Genomic DNA, 24,522 nt, shown 5'->3' with positions numbered 1-24,522 from the left:
CCCTCAAAGGGGAGACACATTGCTCCGCAGATGTGTGCTACCTAAATCTCTCCGTTGTTCCAACTCCCTCCATCCACCCCAGGACACGAAACAGTACTTCTCTTGCCTGACTTACCCTTGGCTCTGGCTGTAATAGCCTTCGTAGCCTTCATAACTCTGTTCTGCATATGTGTCGTCATACCCCTACAACAAACAAAATGAAAAAGAAAGGCAAAATCACACAGAATGGGGAAGGTAATTACATCCCATGGGAGGATGGTAGGCTTCTAGATTAACAGAATGCAGAATTTTCCCCCCAAATTAACACCCGCTGGTAAAGAGTTGACAGAGAAATTTTTTTTTTTTTAAGAAAAAATGAAACAAAACTGAACCATCAACCAAACCAAACCACCCTCCAAATTGTGGGCAGGAAACAAGGAAAAGTGTTGAACTTGAGCATTATCAGCAGTACTAGTGAAAAGACCCCTTATTAAAACACTGTATATTTGTCAAGGCACAGCCTACTTCCTACTTCATCTATTCACATGTAGTAAACTATGCTTAATATGGAAAAATCTTCTCATAGTTTAACATTCACTGCAAAAGAAGAGACCAGACTGCAGATCTTACAGGCAGTCCCTGCCACCTACACCAAGGGCCAACAATGCCCTATCATTCAACTTCCTTTGGCAGCCTTCTAGCTATGGGAAATGGCACACTGCTCAAACTTCTTACATATTCTTCATAGGTTTCTGGTGCAGGGGGCGGAGGCAAAGGTATCCTCTGGATGCCTGCTGTCCGTGCTCTGGGTGCTGGAGCACCCCTCACTGTAGGTGGGGGCGGCACTCCTCGAGTTACTGTGGCACCTCTGGTGATGGCTCCTCTCACGGGTGTACCACGTACCAAAGCCCCACGAGGTGGTCCAACACCACGGCCCCTGCAAGAAGAAAACGTTGTTTTTTTTTTTTTTTTTTTTAAGATCTTATTTATTTATTCGACACAGAGAGAGAGATCACAAGCAGGCAGAGAGGCAGGCAGAGAGAGAGGAGGAAGCAGGCTCCCTGCCAAGCAGAGAGCCCGATGCAGGGCTTGATCCCAGGACCCTGAGATCACAACCTGAGCTGAAGGCAGAGGCTTTACACTGAGCCACCCAGGTGCCCCAGAAAACGTATTTTAAATGGAGATTTTAATACATAGATAATACTTTCATGTTCAGATTTGTTTGCAAATTCTGGAGCCAGACAGATCCCACAATGCCTTAAGCAGACCACTATTAAAACACAGAGGAAAAAACAAATGAACAAACAAACAAAATCCCCAAAAAACCCAAAGAGGTGGGTAAAGGACCCATACTGGAGACTGCCCAGGTTCCCAAGTGGACCTGTAAATGTTTCATCAGTGTACTACTTTGGAAAGTCTGAACACTCCATAAAGGTCAGTCACGAAAGGTAAACTTCTCACTTCTAAAGCCAGAGACCATTCTAAACTGCTAGAACTATCCAAAATTAAAAGACCAAAAGTTTCAACAAGACTGCTGCACTTGGCTATGGCCAAAGGACCTAAGATCTACTTAATTCCACTCTTGCTGGTACAAATCCTGAGGCCCCCTTCTAAGATGGAAGAAAGATTTCACCACTAAGGGAGAAATGGTACTGGCCAAACTTACATCCTGTTTCTAGTTGTTTCCATTATTTTTTTACCTGGGAACAGGTGGAGGAGGAGGTGCAGCTCCTCGGCCTCTCACTGGCACCCCACGTCCGCGAGAGGGCTCCGGTACTCCATTCAAGTAGGAAAGCTCTAGAAATTGCTCCTGGCAGATATCATCCATCATATCCTGCAAATGAAAGATAAAAGGATTACTGGGCCACATCTCTACCTTCTGTTGAGAAGCTGTCCAGCCCACATAAGCCTTGGATACTAAGACCAGTTCTGAATGCCCAGATGAAGTCTCAGGTCATGCATTTTCTGAAGTCAAATGGCACCCTACCTGTCACCTCTTCGAGGAAAGTCCTGATGGCAGATCCCTCATTATTCGGCTGAAGCTTTTCATAATTAGTCCCTACCTGGCTCTCCAGATCACTTCCATCCACTCTCCACGGATAAACTCCTTTCAAGCCATGCAGAACCACCTGCAGTTCAGAACCTAGCATACTTAGACACCCATTCTTGCAAATAGCTTCCTTTTCCTAGAACAGTAAAAGCTGCAACCGTTAATTAAGCTCTATGCACTGGGTACTTTATAATAAGCTTGCTATAGGTTTTGCATTTAATCTTCAAGGTTACCCTGAAGTAAGTAAGCAGGTCATCCCATTTCACAGCTGGGAAATGGAATCAGGGCATATAAAGCCACCAGCCTAAGGACAGACAGCTAGTAAGTAGCAGACTTGATGTGAATTCAGAATTACCTGTCTCCAAAATCTAGGCTTTGAATCATCTGACTACACTGCCTTTTTTGTCTACCTGAGAGACTAACGCACTCTTAGAAGACTTAATCTAAAATATTCTTCTTTTGAAAACCTTTCTTTGATGCCACCCCCACTCCCTCCTCTTTTTCCACAGCACCGTGTTAATTTTCTCGACCCAAGCACTTACCACGTCATGCTAGAATTGTCTTTCTCACTAGATTGTGAGAAAGGAGCCATTTTTGTAACTTCAGACCCAAGCAGAGTATTAGGCACCTACCAGATACTTAACAAATGTTTGGGATGAACAAGGAACCTGAGGCTCAGAAAAGTGAAATAATAACTTGTCCAAGATGACGCAGATAAAGGTCCCAGTCCAGTGCTCTTCCTACCGTACCAGGAAGCCTCTCTGGTACAGTTAATGGTTCTAAGGGGAAAACGGAGGCTCTGGTCATGGATGCAAAAAGAGGCTCACTTTCTTTTTCTTCACAAGAGGAAGAATTGAGTCAAATGCCATTTGCAAATCTTTTCACATATTTCCTGATGAGAGCCATTCAGTTTTAATACTCCATGCTTTTTATATATCCCAGGTGGACAGAGCTTCAAGAATAAAAGATTCTAGTCATCAACTCTTCAACCTCCTCCTACCTTGCACATTACTGCTGCTTGAGACCCACCCTAGAGAATCAAGTGACCAGTGACGGCCCATTTGCCTGGATTCTACCAAATGCTACACCAATACCAAAGACACCCAGATACGCCTGGCAGACATATTTTTCGAAGATCCACTTATATGAAAGCCTTGTAAAGCTATTCTTTTTGAGAAATACACTGAGACTAAGGATAAAGAGGAGATATGCGTTCCCATACAGCCCTTCAGACACTGGGAGGCTCAGGGTGCTTCAAGAGAACACCTCAAAAAGAGCAAAAAGAACTCCCTCAAGGGAAAATTTACCAGCTCTGAGGTCTTCTCTAGGAGATTTTAAACTGGCTGTTCCATGTTTGAACATTCTAACGAAGACGAGGTACTTGGAAGCAAAGCAGCTGCTGAGACATCTGAGACAGTGTTGGAATTCTTAGAGCTCAGCATTATAGGTACACACTGCCTATAAATTTTTGCTCTACTGATTCTCACATCCTCTGACAACCACATTTAGTTCCAACTCCTCATTCTGCATACACAAGAAAGCCAACAACTGTATCTCACCTCCTCTTAGTTTTAGTGATGAAAACAGGAAGCTTTCTCGACTCTCGTGAAGAGTATTTCCCATGCTTCCCAAGGTTCCAGATTCATGCCTGGTTATTAAATATTCAACTGTAATATGCTAACTCTGGCAACCAGTAAGTCTTGCTGAGCAAAAATCACACCATTTTCTACTTATTCAAAGAATGGACCTTCTGACCAGGTGGTAATAAGCAAGACTTAAGGTAACCTGGGCTGTCCCAACTCTTCGTGGGCCTCCGTTATACTCTGAAAGAAACTGCACACCTATTTGTTTAATATCATCAACAGTCAAGCCTATAACAATCACACCTCTTTCAAATCAAACCCTATGTAAGAAATTCCTTCAGGAGAGAAAGCCCTGAATACACCCTAGTCAAAATTTGATCTATTAAGATTGGAAGCTAGAAGCCTCTTGCTGCTATCTTCTACACTCTTCAGAGTCTAGAACATAAACCCTTGAGTACAGGGGGTTTACAACCATCTTAGCCATTTTCCTATCATAACTTCCTAGTTCCACACTAGTACCAACACACTTAGCTCAGTCAAGACTCTGTTAAATCTTTCTTAACCAGACGTTCAGATGCCAGACACACTGTGGACCTAAGATACTAACAACAGATCCCGGTATATAACTAAAAACACATTAGGTAAGGAGGGGTAGAGTGGCTTTGGGGTACAGTGCTTTGAGGACTACGTAAAAGTAACACACTACCTCAGAAAAATGAACATAAATAAGGAATTTGGTATGCAATCTCAGGCTATGCAGAGATTGTGATTAAGAACCCCTGCCTCATTAGCAACAGCACAAGATCCCAGTTCTCTCTTGCTCAGTGATACAGGATGTGGATTTCCTTACTGGTACTAGGAACTTCTTGACTTCCTCCATAGCATGGGCCATGAGAGCATAAGCTTCACATGGGGGTCCAAAGACTTCAATGAAGACATGCAGATCCATATTCAAGTGGGCGTATTTGGGGTCTCCACCTTTGCGCAGCTCTTCCTCCTATGGAAAAACGCAGAAAGACATCATTATCACATGGAATGGAAGAAAATGACACTGTTATGTCCAGCGTAAAGAGACACCAAGAAATAACCTAAACATCTCAGAAAAACAGTAAAGTGTAAGAAGAAAGCAAAACAAGGTCTAGAGAATAGTAATTCACACAACCTGCTAAACCTGTAATCAGTCTGCTACTAAAAGTTAACCACTGTCTTGATTTCCTGATGTATTCACTGCAGCTCTTATTAGAAGGTATAAAAGAGAGAAACGTAATTCCAGTCTTCATTCAGAGATCAGCTGTTTGCCAAGCATGCATGCATTCACTCATTGCCAAGCATTTGCTTTTCAATCCCAGCTAGTGCTGTTAAGTACCAGCTCTTCTTCATCTTCTTTTTTTACCTTAAATAAATAAATAAATAAGCAAGCAAGCAAGCTTATTTATTTATGGGGAGCAATGGAAGGGGAGAGAGAATCTTAACAGGCTCCATGCATAGCGCGGAGCCCAAAGCAGGCTTGACCTCATAAACCCTGACATCATGACCTAAACAGAAACCCAGAGTTCGATGCTTAACTGACTGAGCCACCCAGGTACCCCTAAACTTTTAAAATTAATTAGTTAATTATTTAAAAAAAACGATTTTATTTATTAATTTGAGAGAAAGACAGAGAGAGCACAAGCAGGGGAGAGGTAGAGGGAGAAGCAGACTCTCTGCTGAGCTGGGTGCCTGATGTGGAACTCCATCCCAAGAACTGGAGATCATGACCTGAGCAGAAGGCAGATGCTTAACCATCTGAGCCACCCAGGCGCCCCACTTTTTAACTTACTAAGTGACCTCTACCCCCACTGTGGGGCTTAAACTCACGACCCCGAGATCAAGAGCCACATGCTCTCCTGACTGAGCCAGCCGGGTGTCCCAGCACCAGCTCTTCTTATTTGCTTATATGGTCTGGGGAGTTCTAGGGGAGGAAAAAAGTCAGGAGAGTGAAGAAAATCCCATGTAAATCTCATTAGGTAAAATAATATACTTCAGCCCTAAGTGCATCCATCTAGTGAGAAATGTGAGTGTACAAAAGAAGGGGCTCTGAGAAAACAATGTTCTAAGTTTTTAGGCTATATCTGCCACATCTAAAAAGCTGACCCTAGAAGGCTAAGACTAAACTATTTGGATAGGAATTTTTTTTAATACTTCTGAAGAATACAAAGCCCATGGGGCTATGACATGGAAAAAAAAGCAGCTTGAGGTTCTGTTGTCAGGATTACTCACGGTTCTTCTGAAATACTTTCTTTTAGTGTTCTTTCACATTCCAGCTGGCTATTAAAAAACTCAGACAACTAATCCTCAGACTCACCTGCACTCACAACATTATTGCTCTCACTTTTCTATGTTACTGGCAAGGGAATACGCTATTCACATTTTAGTGTCTTTAGTCTGGATAAGTTTTAGTATATCCAGCTCCCTTTCCAAGTTTTCATAGATAAGCTTACAAAAGTGAAAGTTGCTACTTGCTTCCATTACTCGCAGTCAAATGTCAGGAAAGAAACAATCACCAGGGCACATCTAGGCTCTTCCAGGGTTGCCAAGCAAGTAAGTTAACCTGGTCTACAATCTCTCATACACAAACTGAAGAGATTCACATTCTATACATTTATAAGCACTGGCTTCCAGAAGGCACGGTCTTCTTGCCTCATTGGTATGAGCTTACCTTGGCTTTGTCTCTCATTGAGCCCTTGCCCAGCACAGAGATCTTTGCACCAGTCTCTTCTTGCAGTCTTTTGATTGTATTCCCTTGTGGCCCAAGGATCTTCCCCACAAAATTGAACTGATGGAAAATAAAAATGGATTTCTTATATACATTTCTGTAAAACATTTCCACATGTATTACCTCATTTGATCTTCAACAACCCTATAAAATAGGGGTCCTGTTACCATCTCCATTTTACTGAAGAATATGCTGAGGACAGACTGAAAAGAAGTGAATAGTCTAAGGTTATACAACTAGACAACAGCAGTTCCTAGACTTGAACTTGGGTTTCCTGATGTAGTCTGGTGCTCTTTTCAAACTATCACACTACAACCCTTAGTATTTCAACACACATAAACATTTTTAAGGCAATGACCTCAGAAAAGACATATGGCATTCTTTTGTAGTACCTGTTTGGTGAATTAAATAGAACTAATTTCTCTTCTTTAAAAAAAGGAGAAGAGGAGGAGAAAAACGAGAAGGCATTTATTTAAAATTAAATCACGGAATAAGAAATAAAACTAACTTCATCTAGTCAAGGATTTGTATCACATTTCCTGTATTTAGATTTTGTGTCCATCTTCATCCCCCCATATCAATCTTTTGACAGAGAGCAACTCTTCAATTTTTGTGTGTTTGTGTGTGAACTTGGAGCCTGAACAAACATTTGAGAAAGAAACTCTTTTTGGTAATAAAAAGTTGATTTTATTTCCTTCCTAGCAATAGGTACACTGTTAGTTATGGAAATAGATGTTTTAACTGCCAGAAACAAGTACTCCAACTATGGGAGGGAAGCTTCACAGGCCCAAGGACCTGATGCTTCAGAATTTCCAGAAGTCTTTATTTCAGCCCATGGCTCTCACACCTACAGAGACAACAAAGTGAGTGAGGCACGTTATGGCTTACCTTGGGATACTGCTTGACGGGTATCAGTACCCGCTCCTTCAGCTTCATGTTCTTATGAGAAAATAAATCCAGGTAATTCTCCTCATCATCCTTTTTTGAATCTCCTTTCTGAATCTTCTCAATTTCTGAATAAGACAAACACAATGAACTAGTTTGTTCTGGTAACTAGACGCAAATTTCCGAGTCTGCATAAAGCAGTAAGAGAGTGTAAGACCGAATAGATCAGACATGGAGTTGACTAGGAAACCCAAAGGCTGCTTCTCAGGAACACAGTTTGCTCTTCCACTCCTACCTGAAACCTCTACATCAGAGCCATTCAAATGTTTTTCAAGAATAAGTGAATTTAGGGGTGCCTAGGTGGCTCAGTGGGTTAAAGCCTCTGCCTTGGCTCGGGTCATGATCCCAGCATCCTGGGATCGAGTCCCGCATGGGGCTCTCTGCTCAGCAGGGAGCCTGATTCCCCCTTTCTCTTTGCCTACTTGTGATCTCTGTCAAATAAATAAATAAAATCTTAAAAAAAAAAGAAGAAGAATAAGTGAATTTAACAAAAACAATGCCAAGAGACGGGGAAAAGGGGACGAATGAACTAAAAATAAGGTCTTAATCAGGGGCGCCTGGGTGGCTCAGTGGGTTAAAGCCTCTGCTTTTGGCTCAGGTCATGGTCCCAGGGTCCTGGGATCGAGCCCCACATCAGGCTCTCTGCTCCACGGAGAGCCTGCTTCCTCCTCTCTCACTGCCTGCATCTCTGCCTACTTGTGATCTCTGTCTGTCAAATAAATAAATAAATAAAATCTTTAAAAAAATAAATAAAAGTAAGGTCTGCATCAAACAAACAAAAAAAGGCACAATGTTGTATCTTTATGAAGAAACAAAGATCAGTAATTTTAATATACAATGAACAGTCCCATTAAAATACCATTGTGACAGTAGTGCTTTGGATGATAGTCCTTAAGAGCTTTGAAAGATGTGGTTCTTAGTTGGCTACTCACTAATTGTGTCAACTTTGAAAAGTTATTTAATTGCTCTAATTTTAGGCTTCTTCATCTGTAAAATGAAAGCAGTATCTACCTTGTGAGGCTGCTATAAAGACCGAATAAAATAACATATGTACACATACTAACTAAAGCCCATTTCCTAGAAAGTGCTTAAGCGTCAACATTATCTAGCCCAAGTTTAGTCAATGTCCTAAAGGAAAACATGCACTGAGGTATTTTTAAGTCACAGATTAAGATAGTTTCATCAGATATAACCTTTGTATACAGAAAGATTTCCCATAATTAGGGATTTTCACTCATTCATTCATTTATTGTAAGCATTTGAGTGCTTCCTATGGAGAGGCAGATGATGGGGGAGATACAGGTATGATCATTAACCACTAGGGGAGACTTACAAAGGGCCAGACATCTAGCCTATCAATACAGGACATACGGCAGAACAAGTCAGATATAATCCCCATCTTCACTGCGTTTATAAACTGACATTCCCAGTCTATGAAGATGAAAGCGAAGTACACTTAAGTGCTACAACAGGAGTACTAACAGAGATGGGGCAGTGTGCACAGGCAATGAACAGCAACTAAAATGTTATATGGTCCACTGAAAAGAGTCAAAAAACTAAATTTATACTCCTTTAAGTCATTGGGACAGTCTAAATAATACAGAACGTTCTCCTTATATACTATCCCCATATTGTGTTTCTATCTCCTCTAATTTTTAAAAAGATTTTATTTAAGAGAGAGAGACAGATTGCATGTGCCCTAGCATGGGGCGGGGGGATGAGAGGCATGGGGAAAAGGAAAGAATCTCAAGCAGACTCCTGGCTAATCAGGGAGTTCAAGGCGGAGCTTGATCTCACAACCAAGAGATCATGACCTGAGCTGTTACCAAGAGCTGGACACCTAACCAACTGAGCCACAGGCACCCCTCTACCTTCTGTAATTTTAAGGTAAGGGTTCTCAAACTTCAGTATGCATCACAATCACCTAGAGGACTTGTTCAACTAGATTACTGGGCCCCAACCCCAGTCTGGGATTTGTGTTAGGAATCTGCATTTCTAGCAAGTTACTAGGTTATGCTGATATAAAGCAATATAAAGTAATATCTCTTTATACCTTAAACCAGTGGCTTTCAAAGTGTGAAAGCCACTGGTTTAAGGTATAAAGATATATTACTTCAGGGGCACCTGGCTGGCTCAGTTGGTAGAGCATGTGACTCTTGATTTCAGGGATATAAGTACGAGACCCATGTTGGGTGTGGGGATTACTTAAAAACAGAATATTTGGGGTGCCTGAGTGGCTCAGTGGGTTGAGGCCTCTGCCTTCGGCTCAGGTCGTGGTCCCGGGGTCCTGGGATCGGGCCCTGCATCGGGCTCTCTGCTCCTCGGGGAGCCTGCTTCCTTCTCTCTCTCTCTGCCTGCGTCTCTGCCTACTTGTGATCTCTGTCTGTCAAATAAATAAGTAAATAAAATCTTTAAAACAAAACAAAACAAAACAATATTTAAAACAAAAAAAAGATCTACTATTCAAACACATCGTACAAACCCGCACCTTTAACAGTTTTTAAAAAATAACCGTTTAGACTAAGTCCAGCTGTGAAGTATACAGATGACGGAAAGTCACTTTGATTCTGACAGACTTCATAAGAGTTCAGAATTTCAAACTGAAGGCTTCTGCTTATTAAAAAGCCTAATTCTGGGGCACCTAGATGGCTCAATTGGTTGGGCGACTGCCTTCGGCTCGGGTCATGATGCTGGAGTCCCCGGATCGAGTCCTGCATAAGGCTCCCTGCTAATGGGGAGTCTGCTTCTCCCATTGACCCTCCCCATTTTCATGCTCTCTCTCTCTCTCTAATAAATAATAAAATCTTAAAAAAAAAAAGGCGCCTAATTTCAGATATTATAGAATATGGTGTGCTAACTGAACTGTTTATGCCCAAAAGCACACACTCCCTTGCTTTCTGACAATTAAAACTGCTAATTATATTGTAAATGTTCTTTTTTCCCCCCCAAAGATTTTGTTTATTTGACAGAGAGAGAGAGAGAGAGAGAGAGAGAGAGAGAGAGTGTAGCAGAGGGAGAGCAAGAAGCAGACTCCCTGCTGAGCAGGGAGCCGGATGCCGGGCTTGATCCTGGGATCATGACCTGAGCTGAAGAAAGATGCTTAACGACTGAGCCACCCACGTGCCCAACCCCATATTGTAAATATTTTATTGACTGATTTGAGAGAGAGAGAAAAGGAGTGGGGGCAGGGAGAGAGGGAGATCCTGAGACCATGACTCAAGCCGAAGGCAGATGCCCAACTGACTGAGCCACAGCTCCCCCCCAATATTGTAAATATTCTTTTAAAAAAAAAAAAATTTTTTTTTTTTTAATTTGACAGAGAGAGATCACAAGTAGGCAGAGAGGCAGGCAGAGAGAGAGGAGGAAGCAGGCTCCCTGCTAAGCAGAGAGCCTGACGCGGGGCTCGATCCCAGGACTCCAGGATCATGACCTGAGCCAAAGGCAGTGGCTTTAACCCACTGAGCCACCCAGGCGCCCCCCCCTTTTTTTTTCTTTCTTTTTTTTTTTTTAATTTTTTAAAGAATTTATTTATTTGACAGAGATCACAAGTAGGCAGAGAGGCAGGCAGAAAGAGAGAGAGGAGGAAGCAGGCTCCCCGATGAGCAGAGAGCCCGATGTGGGACTCGATCCCAGGACCCTGAGATCATGACCTGAGTCGAAGGCAGAGGCTTAACCCACTGAGCCACCCAGGTGCCCCATAAATATTCTTTTTTTAAAAAAAATATTATATTTATCTGACAGAGGGAGAGACACAGCGAGAGAGGGAACACAAGCAAGAGGAGTGGGTGAGGGAGAAGCAGGTTTCCCACTGAGCAGGGAGCCTGATGCGGGGCTTGATCCCAGGACACTGGGATCATAAACTTAGCCAAAGGCAGATGCTTAACAACTGAGCCACCCAGGTGCCCAATATTGTAAATATCCTTAACTAAACCTTCACTCCTATGAGAGGAACTGTAGAGGGGTGTGCTCTTCACACTCCTATGTTTCACTGTTTGAAAGACAGAACAAATTTGACCTTAAAATTAACAGACTGGGGCACCTGGGTGGCTCAGTTGGTTGGGTGCCTGCCTTCAGCTCGGGTCATGGTCTCGGGGTCCTAGGATTGAGCCCCACATCCAGCTTCCTGCTCGGCGGGAGGCCTGCTTCGCCCTCTCCCACTCCCCTTGCTTGTGTTCACTCTCTTGCTGTGTCTCTCTGTGTCAAATAAATAAAATCTTTAAAAAAAAAAAATTAACAGACTAAACCCTTCATTCAACACCCTGTTTGTTTGCTGTTTTACTGGTGCTATATCCTGACCCCTATTCTGCCCTCCCACTTACTGCTAATATTAGCTTTTTCTAGTCACTGGTTTTGAGCCTACCATCTCTGAATACATCCCTTCTTGAGTTTCCAGGCTGGAAAACTGGTTACTCAATCCTCAAAAATCCTAGGAACAAAGATGCCACATTTGTGATCTGAAAACATCACCAAAGAGCTTCTAAAAATGTGGAACAAATTACATGCTTCATTTTAAATGTCCCTCTGTGTGTCCTAATTGCTACCATCTAGTTAGGCCCTTCAGCTATATTTTATAGCACTTTCCAGAAACTTTACTCGGCCAGTGCAAGAAGGTAAGACTCAAAGCCTGTTAATCTGTTGTACTCCTACAGGAAGGAGAGCTACAAAAATTGAACTCAAGAAAAGGTTTGTCTTTATGCAATGTAATGGCACCCAGTAAATTAAAAGGCAGGCCTGCTTCGCTTCTCTTTTCTTTCTTTCAAGATTTTTTTATTCATTTGTCAGAGACAGAGAGAGAGAACATGAATAAGCAGAGGGAGAGGCAGGCAGAGGGAGAAGCAGGCTCCCCACTGAGCAGGGAGCCCAATGCAGGACTCTATCCCAGGACCCTGGGATCATGACCTGAGCTGAAGGCAGACGCTTACTCAATACCTTTCTTTCTATAACATGGATCTTTCCGTTATATTTTGCACTAATCATATCTTCATTAGAATCCCTTTGTCCAGTTTACCTCACAGTTTTAAAAGGATATTAAAGCATTTTTAGAGAAGTCCCAGAAGGCTGATTAAATAAAACTGAGCACTGAAAAGATAAAAGAATCAGGAGAGTTTAGCCTAGAAAGCAAAACACAAAGAGGCAACAGTAAGTCTTCAAGAGGGCTCATCTCCCATGTTTGGAAGGGAAAGGACTGAATATTCATTCAATGTCTACTATGTATCAAATACTGTACAAATATTACTTCATTTATCCTACAAACAACTCAGTGAAGTAGCCGGTACTATCCCCATTTTACAAATGAGCAAACAAACTCACAAAACTGTTCAAGTACTAGAATAAGGATCAAAACCCAGGCTTTCTCTAACTTCAAACCTCATGCTTTAATTACTGCCTTTAGAGAAGAGATTCTCAAGGGGGGGCACTTTATTTAAGCAAGAGTTGATTTTGTAAAATTTCGGGTACAGTTTATAGCCCCAGACCCTGTCCTGTGGTTGAAGTACATGAAAGCACTCTGGGTACTTCAGACGCTCAGTAACCTGATCTTGTTTTTCTTTTCTTCTTTAGTTCTCTATTTCTCTCCTTGGCCTCACTTTTCTTGGAGAGCTTGGAGTAGGTTGTAGTGGGAAGAAAAAAAACCTGAGAAGCTTCCTGAAAATGGTTTAACCCTCAGGTCAAAGTAATTTCTAAAACATCTTTTTGGAAACTAACTCCTTTAAGTGATCTTTGCTTAGGCCTCTAGAGACCTTGGGTGTCCCAAGAGTCAAGAAAGGAAAGCTAAAGTGTAAACAACACAGAGAGGTGACCCATTTGTTTTCTAGCCAGACACTTACAAAAACCGTATTTCATCCAGTGTCTCTATGCATCAGGAATTTTGTATTGTTTCATTTTGTCTTTATAACCAGGACTATCCCTATTTAACAAGTGCAAAAACCTGGGCTTAGAAAAGTTATCTAACTTGTCCAAGATCACAAAACTAGTTAGTGACACAGCAGGTATTTAACCGAGGTCACTCCTTCCATCAGTCAGAGTAAATTCAACTAATACTGTGGCATTTCTTTTATTCTATCTTTTCCTATAATTTAACTGTTCCATTTTTGGTAGGTCTTACCACTATCAGATTGTAAGCTCTAAAGGATGAGGTTTCTTTTTCTTTTTTGGTGCAAAAAATGGTTTTATTAAAGCACGGGGACAGGACCTGTGAGCAGAAAGAGCTACCAAGGATTGCTTCTTAAATGCCTATCTCAGAGGAAAGAGCATGAGTGTTGAACCTGGACAGAACTGTGTTTGATTCCCAGTTCTGCTACATGCTTGGTATGTGATCTTGAGCAAGTAATTAAACCTCTCTAGTCTTCCCTTCTTACTTTTAAAAAAGAGGATAAAAAAAATTTTTTAATAAATACAAAAATGCTAATATTAGAAAAGTCAGGGAAAATTATATACAAACTTTATCAACTGGATTGGCTTAACTAAAAACAGATTACCATGTACATTTCTTAACATTCGATAAGGGCTGCATAAGCATCAAGAAATTGGTCAAGATTTTCTGACTAAGATATCCAGACAGTGTTTTTAAGAGGGCAAGATTCAGAGGATCTCTGCTCCGCAAGGTCAGGGGTCATGCCCTCCTCTTGACTCTCAATGCACTTGGTTCATACTTCTAACCACATTACTCCCTCCCTCCCTTCCATCAAAAACTGGGTACCTGCCATTTTTAGTATAATGTCTCATACACAACAGGCCATCTACAAATGTTTACTGAATGAAAGAACCATACCATTAATACCCTCAGTGATTCATGGCTTTAATCATTCCCAAGTTTATAATTCTCTGCCCTATGACTTCATATGACTTTATCATCCCCAAATTTGTAATTCTCTGCCCTATATCTTTTCTGTTGTTACCCACCTTGTGGAATTACAAGACCAGTAAGTTTACTATCTTTGTATAAAAAAGCTCCAGTCTTATTTATCAAGTTACTTAACTGTTTTAAGCAAGAGCACAGACCGATCATTTCTTAATCTTTTTTAAAGTCATGGACCCCTTTGAAAATGTGACGAAAGCTGCAGATTAGCTCCCTAGGAAAAGATACCAACAGAATTATTTCCCAGACAATGTGAACAGAAGATAGGTATTGGTTCACAAAAATCCCCAAAAGTCTGAGTAGAGTCCTGTAAAGGGCTCAATTTTCACATTCCAGGATAGTGGCAAAACCTGTTATGATATATTGACCATGGTCTTCTGCATCTCTTTTTTATGGTACAATTTAGAGTTTAGAGCTTTTTTTTTTTTTTAAGATTTTATTTATTTGTGAGAGAGCAAGAGTGTGTACAAGTCGGGAGAAGGGCAGAGGGAGAGGAACAGACTCATCGCCACTGAGCAGGGAACCTGCAGTGGGGCTCAATTCCAAGACCCCAAGATCATGACCTGACCTTAAGGCAGATGCGTAACCAACTGAGCCACCCAGGCACCCCCCCCCTTTTTTAAAAGATAACTGTAGATTTATATGTAGTTGTAAGAAATAAAATATCTCACATACCCTTCACCCACTTTTCTCCATGATTAACACTCTGCACATATATAATATAGTATCATAACCAGAAAATTAACATTAATACAATGTACTGGCTTTATTCAGATTTCATCAGTTTTATACCAACTTATGTGTGCATGTTTCGTTCTATGCGGTTTAATCTGTCATGCAAGCACCACCACAGTCAAGAACTGCAGAACAGTTCCGTTACCGGGATTCCTCATGCTAACCCTTTTATAGCCACGGTCCCTCCAGCTGTTCCTCACCACTGGCAACCACTTATCTATTCTCCGTCTCCATTATTTTGTATTTTCAAGAATGTTAAATTAATGGAATTATACATGTTTCCTTTAGAGACTGGCTCTTTCTACTCAGCATAATTCTCTTGAGAGCCATCCAAGTTGCTGCATTGATCATTTCTTTTTATTGCTAAATAATATTCCATGGTATGAATGTACCAGTTTATTCACCTATGGGAGGCACATGGTTTGTGTTCAGTTTGGGGCTATTATGAATAAAGTTGCTGTGAACATTCATGCACAGGTTTGTGTGAGACCAAGTTTTAATTTTTCTGGGATACATGCCCAAGAGTGTAATTGCTGAATCGTATGGTAAACATATGTTTAGTTTTGTAAAAAGCTGCTTATCAGAGAAAAATGTATGCTAACAATATTTTCTTAATCTCACTAGTATTATGTTCTATAAAAATAGTATTGTACCGTATGTATCTAGCCTTATGGGACTTGCTTTTCTGAGTAATAGTAGATTTCCAAGATTTCTCTATGTTGTTGCATGTAGCTATAAGTTCTCATTTTCACAGCTATATAAATATTTCATTTTGAAAAGCTCACAGTCTCCAATCAATGGTGAAACAAGCTGCACCATTTTGTGAACAAGGTGCACCATTTTATGAATGAGGCATTCACATACCAAAGTTTCTTTCGGCATATTCCTAGGAACGTTGCTGAATTTTAAGGAATTTGGAAGTTAACTTTCAGATGAAATGTTAACCTGTTATCCAGAGTGGTTGTATCAATACACACTTCCACCAGCAATGTTTGAGTTCCTTCTAATTCTCATCCTCTTTTTTTTTGACTAAGTTTTGTTTGACGATTTCTGTTAGTACTGCAGATTTTCATTACTTTCTGGTCTCCAAAAATTTTTTTCTCATTTATCTTCATTTTCTCTTTCAGCTATTTTATATTCAATATCAGGTTGAAAAAAATAAATCCAATTGGGCGCACCTAGGTGGTGTAGTCACTGAGTGTCTGGCTCTTGGTTTTGGCTCAGGTTGTATTCGGGTCATGTGATCGATCCACAACACCAGCTCTGTGCTCAGGGAGGAGTCTGCTTGAGATTCTTTCTCCCTCTCTGTCTACCCCTCCCTCTTGTGCACTAAGATAAATACATCTCTCAAAAATAAATAAATAATAAATCCTGTTGAAATTAGTTTGGGAAATGCAAAAAATCAGCATGTTACAAATCCTATTGTCTTAACATTGTTAGTCCCCATACCACCCCATCTCCCTTCCCCTACCCCACAACTTCCCCAGGACATGGCATATTTCTCTTCAGATCTTCCTTGATCATCTTTAGTAAAATTTTAAAGTTGACATATAATATGTGATCACAATATTCCTCATCTGTAATACTGAGATAAAAATTCTTCATCATGGAATGGCCAAGAAGACTGAGTAAGTAGAGTACCTCATGGCACATGTTACATGCTCTATACAAAGGTTAAATATTATTTAATGTTATTGTTTATGATTATTCATACACATTTTGAACTGATTTTTATTGCTTATCCCAAGGCAATTGATACTACTTTTTAATTTGTAATTTTTTGGATACTATTCTAAAAATGAGATTTTGTCAATTCTTTTTTTTTTCTTAAAGATTTTATTTATTTGGGACGCCTGGGTGGCTCAGTTGGTTGAGCAGCTGCCTTCGGCTCGGGTCGTGATCCCGGCGTCCTGGGATCGGGTCCCACATCGGGCTCCTTGCTCTGCGGGGAGCCTGCTTCTCCCTCTGCCTCTGCCTGCCATTCTGTCTGCCTGTGCTCGCTCTCTCTCCCTCTCTCTCTGACAAATAAATAAATAAAATCTTTAAAAAAAAAAAAAAAAAAAAAAGATTTTATTTATTTATCTGACAGAGAAAGAGAGACAGCAAGAGAGGGAACAAAAGCAGGGGAAGTGGGAGAGGGAGAAGCAGGCTTCCCACTGAGCAGGGAGCCTGATAAGGGGATCGATCCCAGGACCCCTAGGATCATGACCTGAGCCGAAGGCAGACACCTAACCACTGAGCTACCCAGGTACCCCTTGTCATTTCTTTTCTAATTGGCTACTGCTCATGTATCAGACACGTACTGATTTGTACATCTTTATCTTGTAATCAGCTGCAACTCTGACCACTTTCTTATGTAAACAACAACACTGCTGAAACAGTGATAACCTCTGCCTATCTATCTTACTATTTATACTTATATTTGGTCTAGAATTCTTTGCAACTAATTCCACTTTCTGATTTTAATAGATTTTGCTAGCCCCTATAAATGAAATGAAATAGATATTTCTCTAACATATTGTGCATCAAAAAAAGGAATTAAGTATCTTGAAATTTCAACAGACTGTCTTTAATACCCAATGACTGCTTTTGAAAGACGGGTTTCTAAGTATATTTTCAAGATCTTGTGGGAATTGTTAAGGTATACAAAATGTTTACTTACTCCTGAGTCATTTACACAAACTTATATTTCCCTAATTGTACAAAGCAGAAAAAGAACAGTGATATATATACATACAAGCACTGTATGTTTATTACACAAATATGTAATACAAGATAAATTATTTTTGTTTTAGAAAACAAGTACGGGTAGACTGAGTCCTTGCACATCTGCGAATGCATTTAATTGTCATTATAACTGAGTATCAACTTGGCTAACACAGAACTCTATATTTAAAATGTAAATCTTTCAGAACTGTGTTGTTTTTCCATCATGCAATGAAGATGAATATTCGTTCATCAAATATTTAGCAAGAGTCCATTCTGTGCAGCACGCTTCATGGAACAGGAGACAGAGCAGTGAACAAAGCAGACAAAAGATCCCTGCCCTGGTAGAGCTGACATTCTAGCTGTTGAAGGAGGAGCGGTTAACAAATACACACATAACTAAAATATATATAGTACATCAGATGCTGATTAAGTGCAAAATAAAGTAAAGAGGGGCACCTGAGGAGCTCAGTCAGTAAAGCATACAACTCCTGATCTCAAGGTTTCTAAGTCTGAACACCACATTGGGAAGAGAGATTACTCAAAAATAAAATCTTCAAAGAAAATAAAGCAAGGCTGGGAAAGAGGCACGAAGGGGTATGTGGCTGCTGAAGGAAGAGCGGTCTGGGTCTTGAGGCTTCTCTTTGGAAATGGGCAGAAGTACCTGAGGAGAGTCAGTTGCAAGAGCTAGGCTCTGCTCTCTGGCTTTCCTTCTTCTTTTTCTAGCCTTATTATCTTTACTGACCTGTTAGCTAACACTCCAATGCGCTCAAATAAATGGTACCATTTTGTCCAAGTAGTACAAAATTTTTTTTTAAAGATTTTATTTATTAATTTGACAAACAGAGACCACAAGTAGGCAGAGAGGCTGGCAGAGAGAGAGAGGAGGAAGCCAAGCAGAGAGCCCAATGCGGGGCTCAATCCCAGGACCCTAGGATCATGACCTGAGCCGAAGCCACTGAGCCACCCAGGTGCCCCTACAAAATATTTCTGAAGTACATTTTGTTGCAGGTACTATATATTGTAGGGGGTGGGATGGATGGGGAAGCTTAAGTGTATGGATCCAGATTCAGGCGCGCTTTAAATCCTAGTTATGCTGTTTACTAATTTTGTTACTGTAGACAAATTATTTAATCTCTGGGTGCCTTGATTTCCTCATCTGTAAAAATGAAGATAAGAGTAACTTCCTCACAGGGGTGCGTCAGTGGCTCAATCAAACTGCGTTCAGTTCAGGTCATGATCCCAGGGTTCTGGGATTGAGTCCCACCATTGGGCTCCCTGCTCTGCGGGGAGCCGGCTGCTCCCTCTCCCTGCCGCTCCCTATTTGTGTGCTGTCAAATAGATAAAATCTTAAAAAAAAAAAAAAAGTAACTTCATAATATTGTCACAAAGACTAAATATTTGACTTAAAGTGCTCAGACTAGTGCCTGGCACAATTAAGAACACTTATTTTTCTTACACATATCCCTATCAGAGGGTTTTTTTTTTTTTTTTAAGATTTATTTATTTATTTATTTGAGAGAGAGAGAGAGAGAAAGCAGAACTAGACATAGAGAGAGCATGAGCTGAGGGGAGGGGCAGAGGGAGAGGAGGAGCGGACTACCTGTTCACTGAACAGGCAGCCCAATGCAGGACTGGATCCCAGAACCCCAGAATCATGACCTGAGCCGAAGGCAGGTGCTTAACTGACTAAGGCACCCAGGCACCTCTTTATCAGAGTTTAAATACTATTATTCTGTCTTCTCAACTTCTTACTTCCTTACAGTGGGTTGACTTCACTACAACCCCTTTTCCAGATCATTAAAAAATACATTAAGAGCCAGGTCCAATATATACCAAACTTAACCACACTAGGAAGCATCCATATACTTCAAGTCTGTTTTCTCAATGAGTTAGCATTACTTCAGCCCCAATTCTCCAATTCAAAAATTTGAGATTAAAAAAAAAAAAAAAAAACAACCACAACAATAAACACCAAAAAGCCCAAGTTAAGAAATATTAAAGAGCACTCTCTTGTAACAGAATTTTAGCAGTAAGAGTAGAGTGAAAATTTTAAGTAACTTTTTTTTTCAAAGATTTTGTTTATTCATTTGACAGAGATCACAAACAGGCAGAGAGGCAGGCAGAGAGAGAGGGAAAGCAGGCTCCCTGCTAAGCAGAGTCCAATGCGGGGCTTGATCCCAGGACCCTGAGATCATGACCTGAGCAGAAGGCACTGAGCCACCCAGGAGCCCCTAAGTAACTTTTTTTTTTTTTAAATATTTTATTTATTTATTCGACAGAGAGAGAGAGATCACAAGTAGACAGAGAGGCAGGCAGAAAGAGAGGAGGAAGCAGGCTCCCCGGTGAGCAGAGAGCCCGATGCAGGGCTCGATCCCAGGAACCCAGGATCATGACCCGAGCTGAAGGCAGAGGCCCAACCCACTGAGCCACCCAGGCGCCCCCTAAGTAACTTTTTAACAAAGATTTTTATTTTTCAGTAATCTCTACACCCAACATGGGCTCCAACTTACAACCCCAAGATCAAGAGTCACATATTCTACCGACTGGGCCAGCCAGGGGCCCCTTCTAAGTAACTTTTAAGAATCAACAGTTTTTGATTATTCTAAGAAACCACCTTTTACTTGGAAGACACTGTACTAGGCATTTGGTGTGGTCAGAAAGGCAAAAAAAAAAAAATACCTTTCTTTCTTTCTTTTTCTTTTTTTAAAGATTTTATTTGTCAGAGAGTGCACGCAAGGACAAGCAACGGGAGAGGTAGGCAGAGGGAGAAGCAGGCTCCCTGCTGAGCAAGGAGCCAGATGCAGGACTTGATCCCAGGACCCTGGGATCACGACCTGAGGCAAAGGGGGATGCTTAACTGACTGAGCCACTCAGGCATCCCAAAAACACCTTGTTTTCATACCTTATTCAGTACCATGGATTTACAACTAGAAGAAAACTGGTGATAAGTTATCTGATTATGGCCAAAGGGAATAGTGTTACTACTTTTACATGACATTTAATTTTCTCAACTCACCATCCCACTTTCCAGATAAGGTTACTGAGGTTCAGAAAACTTCCTAAGAGTAGGTAACTAATTAAGGGTCAGAATTTCAAACCCAAGTCAACACTCTTAACTTCTAAAGTTTGTTATTCTTACTCATTTCATCTGGACTGCTTAAAGACTAGAGGAAATAAAAATCAGACTACCAAGTCAACCTTCATTTAGCATTCGGCCTGCCACTCCTAAGTCTGCACGTACTTGCTTTCAGGTTCAAACACCTGGTGTTTGCTATATGCAAGGCAACATGGAAGGAAAAAAAAAAAAAAAAGGCATCCTGGTCTTCAAAACGATTGCCAGAAGAACACAATGAACAGCAATGTTTCGAACAATCTGACTGTGTTACAGAAGAGCAATTGAAAATGTAAGCAGTTTATCCAAATGTTCTTACAGCGAGCTTTGTTTATTGCCCGTTAAAAAGTGAAGACCCCTTACCAATGTAGGAAGACAGAGAACAAAGGGGAGAGAAATGGTATTTTCATAACGCTCTGTCCATTTTATCAGTCCAACTACTCTTTTAGTGTTGAAGGCTGCAACTTTTTACTTACTTATAAAATTCAGGTCTCCTAAGAAATACTTATTAAAACAACGTTTTAACTAGAAGTGAGGGCAAAACAGACGCCTTTAGGGAGAAATCAGAGCGACTAGGTGATTGGCCAGTGCAGAGCAGGAACGGAGCGTTAGTCTACAGACTGAGAACAAAGACTACTTTTCCTAATCTATTTCACTACTGAAGCAAAAAGAAATAAAACAAGAAGACCAAGCCTTTAGTGCACAAGCATCTTTCAACTTCTCTCAGTTTTTGTCCATCTTAGGGAATGTCCTGCAAACCACCCTTTACCTCCTCCTACCCCATTTCACGGTCTCTAGGATTATTTTTAACCTTCTGATGAACAACACCTTGTAAAATAACGGGGTCCAACCTTCCAGCTCTATAGCAATTACCATTTTATCTGCTAAAGTCGGAAATCTGATTCGGAATACCTCAAGCTCCGATTCCCACAGGTTGCTCCTGCCTCCGAGCAACTTAAGCTCCTGTTACCGCTAAGCCCGACTCGGCCCCAGCGACCGCGGTGCGCTGGACAGGGCACTCAGCCTCACCCCATTTCACCTCGGCCTTCCCTCCTACGGTCCCTCCCCGGCTCGGGCTGTCTTCACCCCCTACACCCTCAGTGGAGGCGTCTACCGCCACCCGCAATGAAGAAAGCCTTCCCTTTGGGGATAGGGGGAGATAAAGGTTCATTTCTGGAAGCATCTGAACACTCAGAGCGCAGGGCAGCTGCAAGAAGTGGGAGGGGGACGGGTCGGCAAAGGGGCGGGGAGCGCAGCGCTATCCATCAAGATCTCTGCGCTAAGAGATCTCGAGACCCCTTCGGGCCTCCACCGCAGCCTAGAAATTCTCCCTCGCACCGAAGGCCGGGATGCGAGTGTGGAGTCCAGGCTCTCCAGGATGAGGATGAGAGAAGGGGAGTTCACGACTGCCTTGGCCCCGAGGGGGCGGGAAGCGGGCGGAACAAAGCCACTGCTGCCCATGCCCCCGGGTGGCCAGGCGACCCAGAGGGACGCGGGAGGCCCGCTTACCTGCCGTCAGTAGCTGCATGGCGTGAGTGAAGGACGGGTCGAGCGAGTCCTTCTCGGCCATGAGTTCGGGCAGGTACTTGTTCTCCGGCTCCATCTTGACGGAGGCAGTGGCTGAGGGGGGCAGCAGCGGGGTCGGTGCTGGACCGCCCACTGTCGCGTCGGGACCCGTGGCCGAGGGCGGTAGCAGCGGTGGTGGCTGCGTGGCGGGCGAGGCCCGGGCGCCCCCCCGGGATCCCCCTCCGCCTCCCCGGGACCGGTGAGGCAGCGGTGGCTGCCGAGACGGCGCCTGACGCACCGAGGGGTGGGCACCGGAGGGGTCCATGGAGCCGCTGCGGCCCGAGGACCGGCTCATGCGCGCGGCGGGGTCGTCCCGGCGCTGCATTGGGGCGGATGTGCGATCGAGGGATCGAGGAAGCGACGCGGCAGCGGCAGAGGCCCGAGCGGCGGTTGGCGGGGGTGGGAGAGCGGGAGCGATAGCGACCGAAGCCGACCCGAGCGACCCAGCGAAAGAGAGCACCGGAAATGAGGCGGCGCGCGTGCGCAGCCAGCCACCGGCACCGCCCTTGGGTCTCTCCGTGGAGAACAAAGTCTCCAGTCGGGCCACGGCGCCTGCGCACGGACGCGGAGCCCGAAGAAGTCGCCTACCCGCTCCCCTTTTCCCTCCGAGCCCGCCGGGCCAGAGTCTTGTGCGCGTGCGCGAGTGGCCGCGGGCTTCGTTCGTTTTCTTTTCCACGTGACTCGGCGCTAGCGGGACACGTGTCTCCTCCCCCTCTGGCCGAGTGCGCGGAGGGGCGGGGGCTGTGGAATGTCTTTGTCTGCGCGCGGGCCCGCGGAGTGTGGGGCGGGAGACCTGTTACTCGCGGGGCCACGCCTCCGTCAACGGCTAGGACGAGGAGGGCGGCTGTGCTCAATGGGCTTCGGGTGGGGGTAAAGCGAGGTAAAGACGAGGGTTACTGAAGTGTGGAAATAAACCAGAGTGGGGGTCGCGGGAGGGTGGTTTGGGCAGGAAGCGAGGAGAGAGACTGCCTGAACGGGGAAACTAGGGGTGAAGACGGGACTACTAAGGGAGAGTCTGACTCAGGGATGAGGGATGGAGAATGGGGAAGGGAAGCTTGGAGGGAGAAATTGAGGAAGGACGGGTCAGCGGGAAAACTGAAGGCTATTGGAGGACTTGAGCTAAGAGGGAAGGTTTAGATCGGAGACCTGAAATCTAGCGAGGAAAGGGGCGCCCGACCGAAGCAGGGAACCCCAGAAGTCCTATCCCACGGTTTCCAATATAGTAGTCTCTAAAAGGTTAGTCATTGTTGGTCCGAGAAGTCGTTTTAAAAGACGAAGCATTTTAGCTCTTCGCACAAAGTGCTGCACTCTGCTGACTTAAGTATTTTTTGCGCAAAAAAGTGAGGACGAGGCCAGGTCCTTAATCCGTGATGGTTATATTACTAGCATGGCTCCTTCTACTGATATGAATATTAATCCCTCTGCCTCTGTTGGACCCTTCACAATGGATCATTCCAGACTTGCTCAAAGGGGCAGAGCCTCACACCACTGCTCTCAAGGCCAGGGTATATAGTGGGTAGTCTCCCACAGCGGTCTCCTCTTCCCCGGGGTGCTATATGCAAATGAGCCTAGGTCTCTACTCCCATAAACTCTCAGAAACCTAGTGCTTTCTCTAACCTTTCTTTCCCTCCACAGATTTGTGCTTCCCCCATTCAAAGCCTTCCCATTTCTTTTCCTTTGGGATCGTTTCCCCTACTAAACCCATGGTTTCCAAAACCATTTCTGGACATTGTCTTCTATGTGGGCTGGAAACTGTTGATTTTTTAATCCGAAATTTAGAAGCCTTCAAACTAGGGAACATTTAAGGCCTGGATACCTTCTTATACCTTCTTGGGGTGGGGGAAAGAAATTACCCACAGAGTATTGTCGTAAAAAAAAAAATAGGGGCGCCTGGGTGGCTCAGTGGGTTAAAGCCTCTGCCTTCGGCTCAGGTCATGATCCCAGGGTCGTGGGACCCAGCTCCACATCGGTCTCTCTGCTCAGCAGGGAGCCTGCTTCCCTTCCTCTCTCTCTGCCTGCCTCTCTGCTCTCTGCCTACTTGTGATCTCGGTCAAATAAATAAAATCTTTAAAGAAAAAAATATATATATATCTCCACCGTTAGTACTTGACTTTGAAGTCACATAGTTTGTAAGTAGGAACATTTTTTTTTTTTTTTAGTAACTGTAATGAAGAATGTAATGTGACCAGTGCCAAAAGAAAGGTGACTATTATGTGCAATTGGAGTTCAAGG

At 42.9% G+C, this 24,522-nt stretch overlaps 1 protein-coding gene across 4 annotated transcripts in view; it reads right to left on the bottom strand.

The window, feature by feature from the left end:
• The window catches only part of LOC111142866 (KH RNA binding domain containing, signal transduction associated 1), a 40,908-nt gene extending 18,165 nt beyond the window's left edge, over positions 1 to 22,743 (bottom strand). For 2 of the 4 annotated variants that reach the window (XR_002640291.1, XM_022496236.1), the window contains exons 1-7: positions 22,234 to 22,743; positions 7,256 to 7,380; positions 6,311 to 6,427; positions 4,463 to 4,609; positions 1,680 to 1,813; positions 715 to 916; positions 116 to 183 (exon numbers count right to left, since the gene is read on the bottom strand). Coding sequence is in view for 3 of the 4 variants with exons in the window: in XM_022496236.1 (XP_022351944.1) it covers positions 116 to 183; positions 715 to 916; positions 1,680 to 1,813; positions 4,463 to 4,609; positions 6,311 to 6,427; positions 7,256 to 7,380; positions 22,234 to 22,615 (1,175 nt within the window). In the remaining variant the exon portion in view is untranslated. The remainder of the gene's footprint in view (positions 1 to 115; positions 184 to 714; positions 917 to 1,679; positions 1,814 to 4,462; positions 4,610 to 6,310; positions 6,428 to 7,255; positions 7,381 to 22,233) is intronic. The other 2 variants (XM_022496237.1, XM_022496238.1) reach the window with 2 other exon arrangements.
• Between the last annotated feature and the right edge of the window lie 1,779 nt (positions 22,744 to 24,522).

Source organism: Enhydra lutris, unplaced genomic scaffold (genome assembly GCF_002288905.1).
Source record: "Enhydra lutris kenyoni isolate GAN:26980312 unplaced genomic scaffold, ASM228890v2 scaffoldscaffold9, whole genome shotgun sequence".
In the NCBI taxonomy this organism is placed as follows: domain Eukaryota; kingdom Metazoa; phylum Chordata; class Mammalia; order Carnivora; family Mustelidae; genus Enhydra; species Enhydra lutris.
The sequence above is the reverse complement of the archived record's forward strand: the minus strand, read 5'-3'. Positions and strand labels throughout refer to the sequence as shown.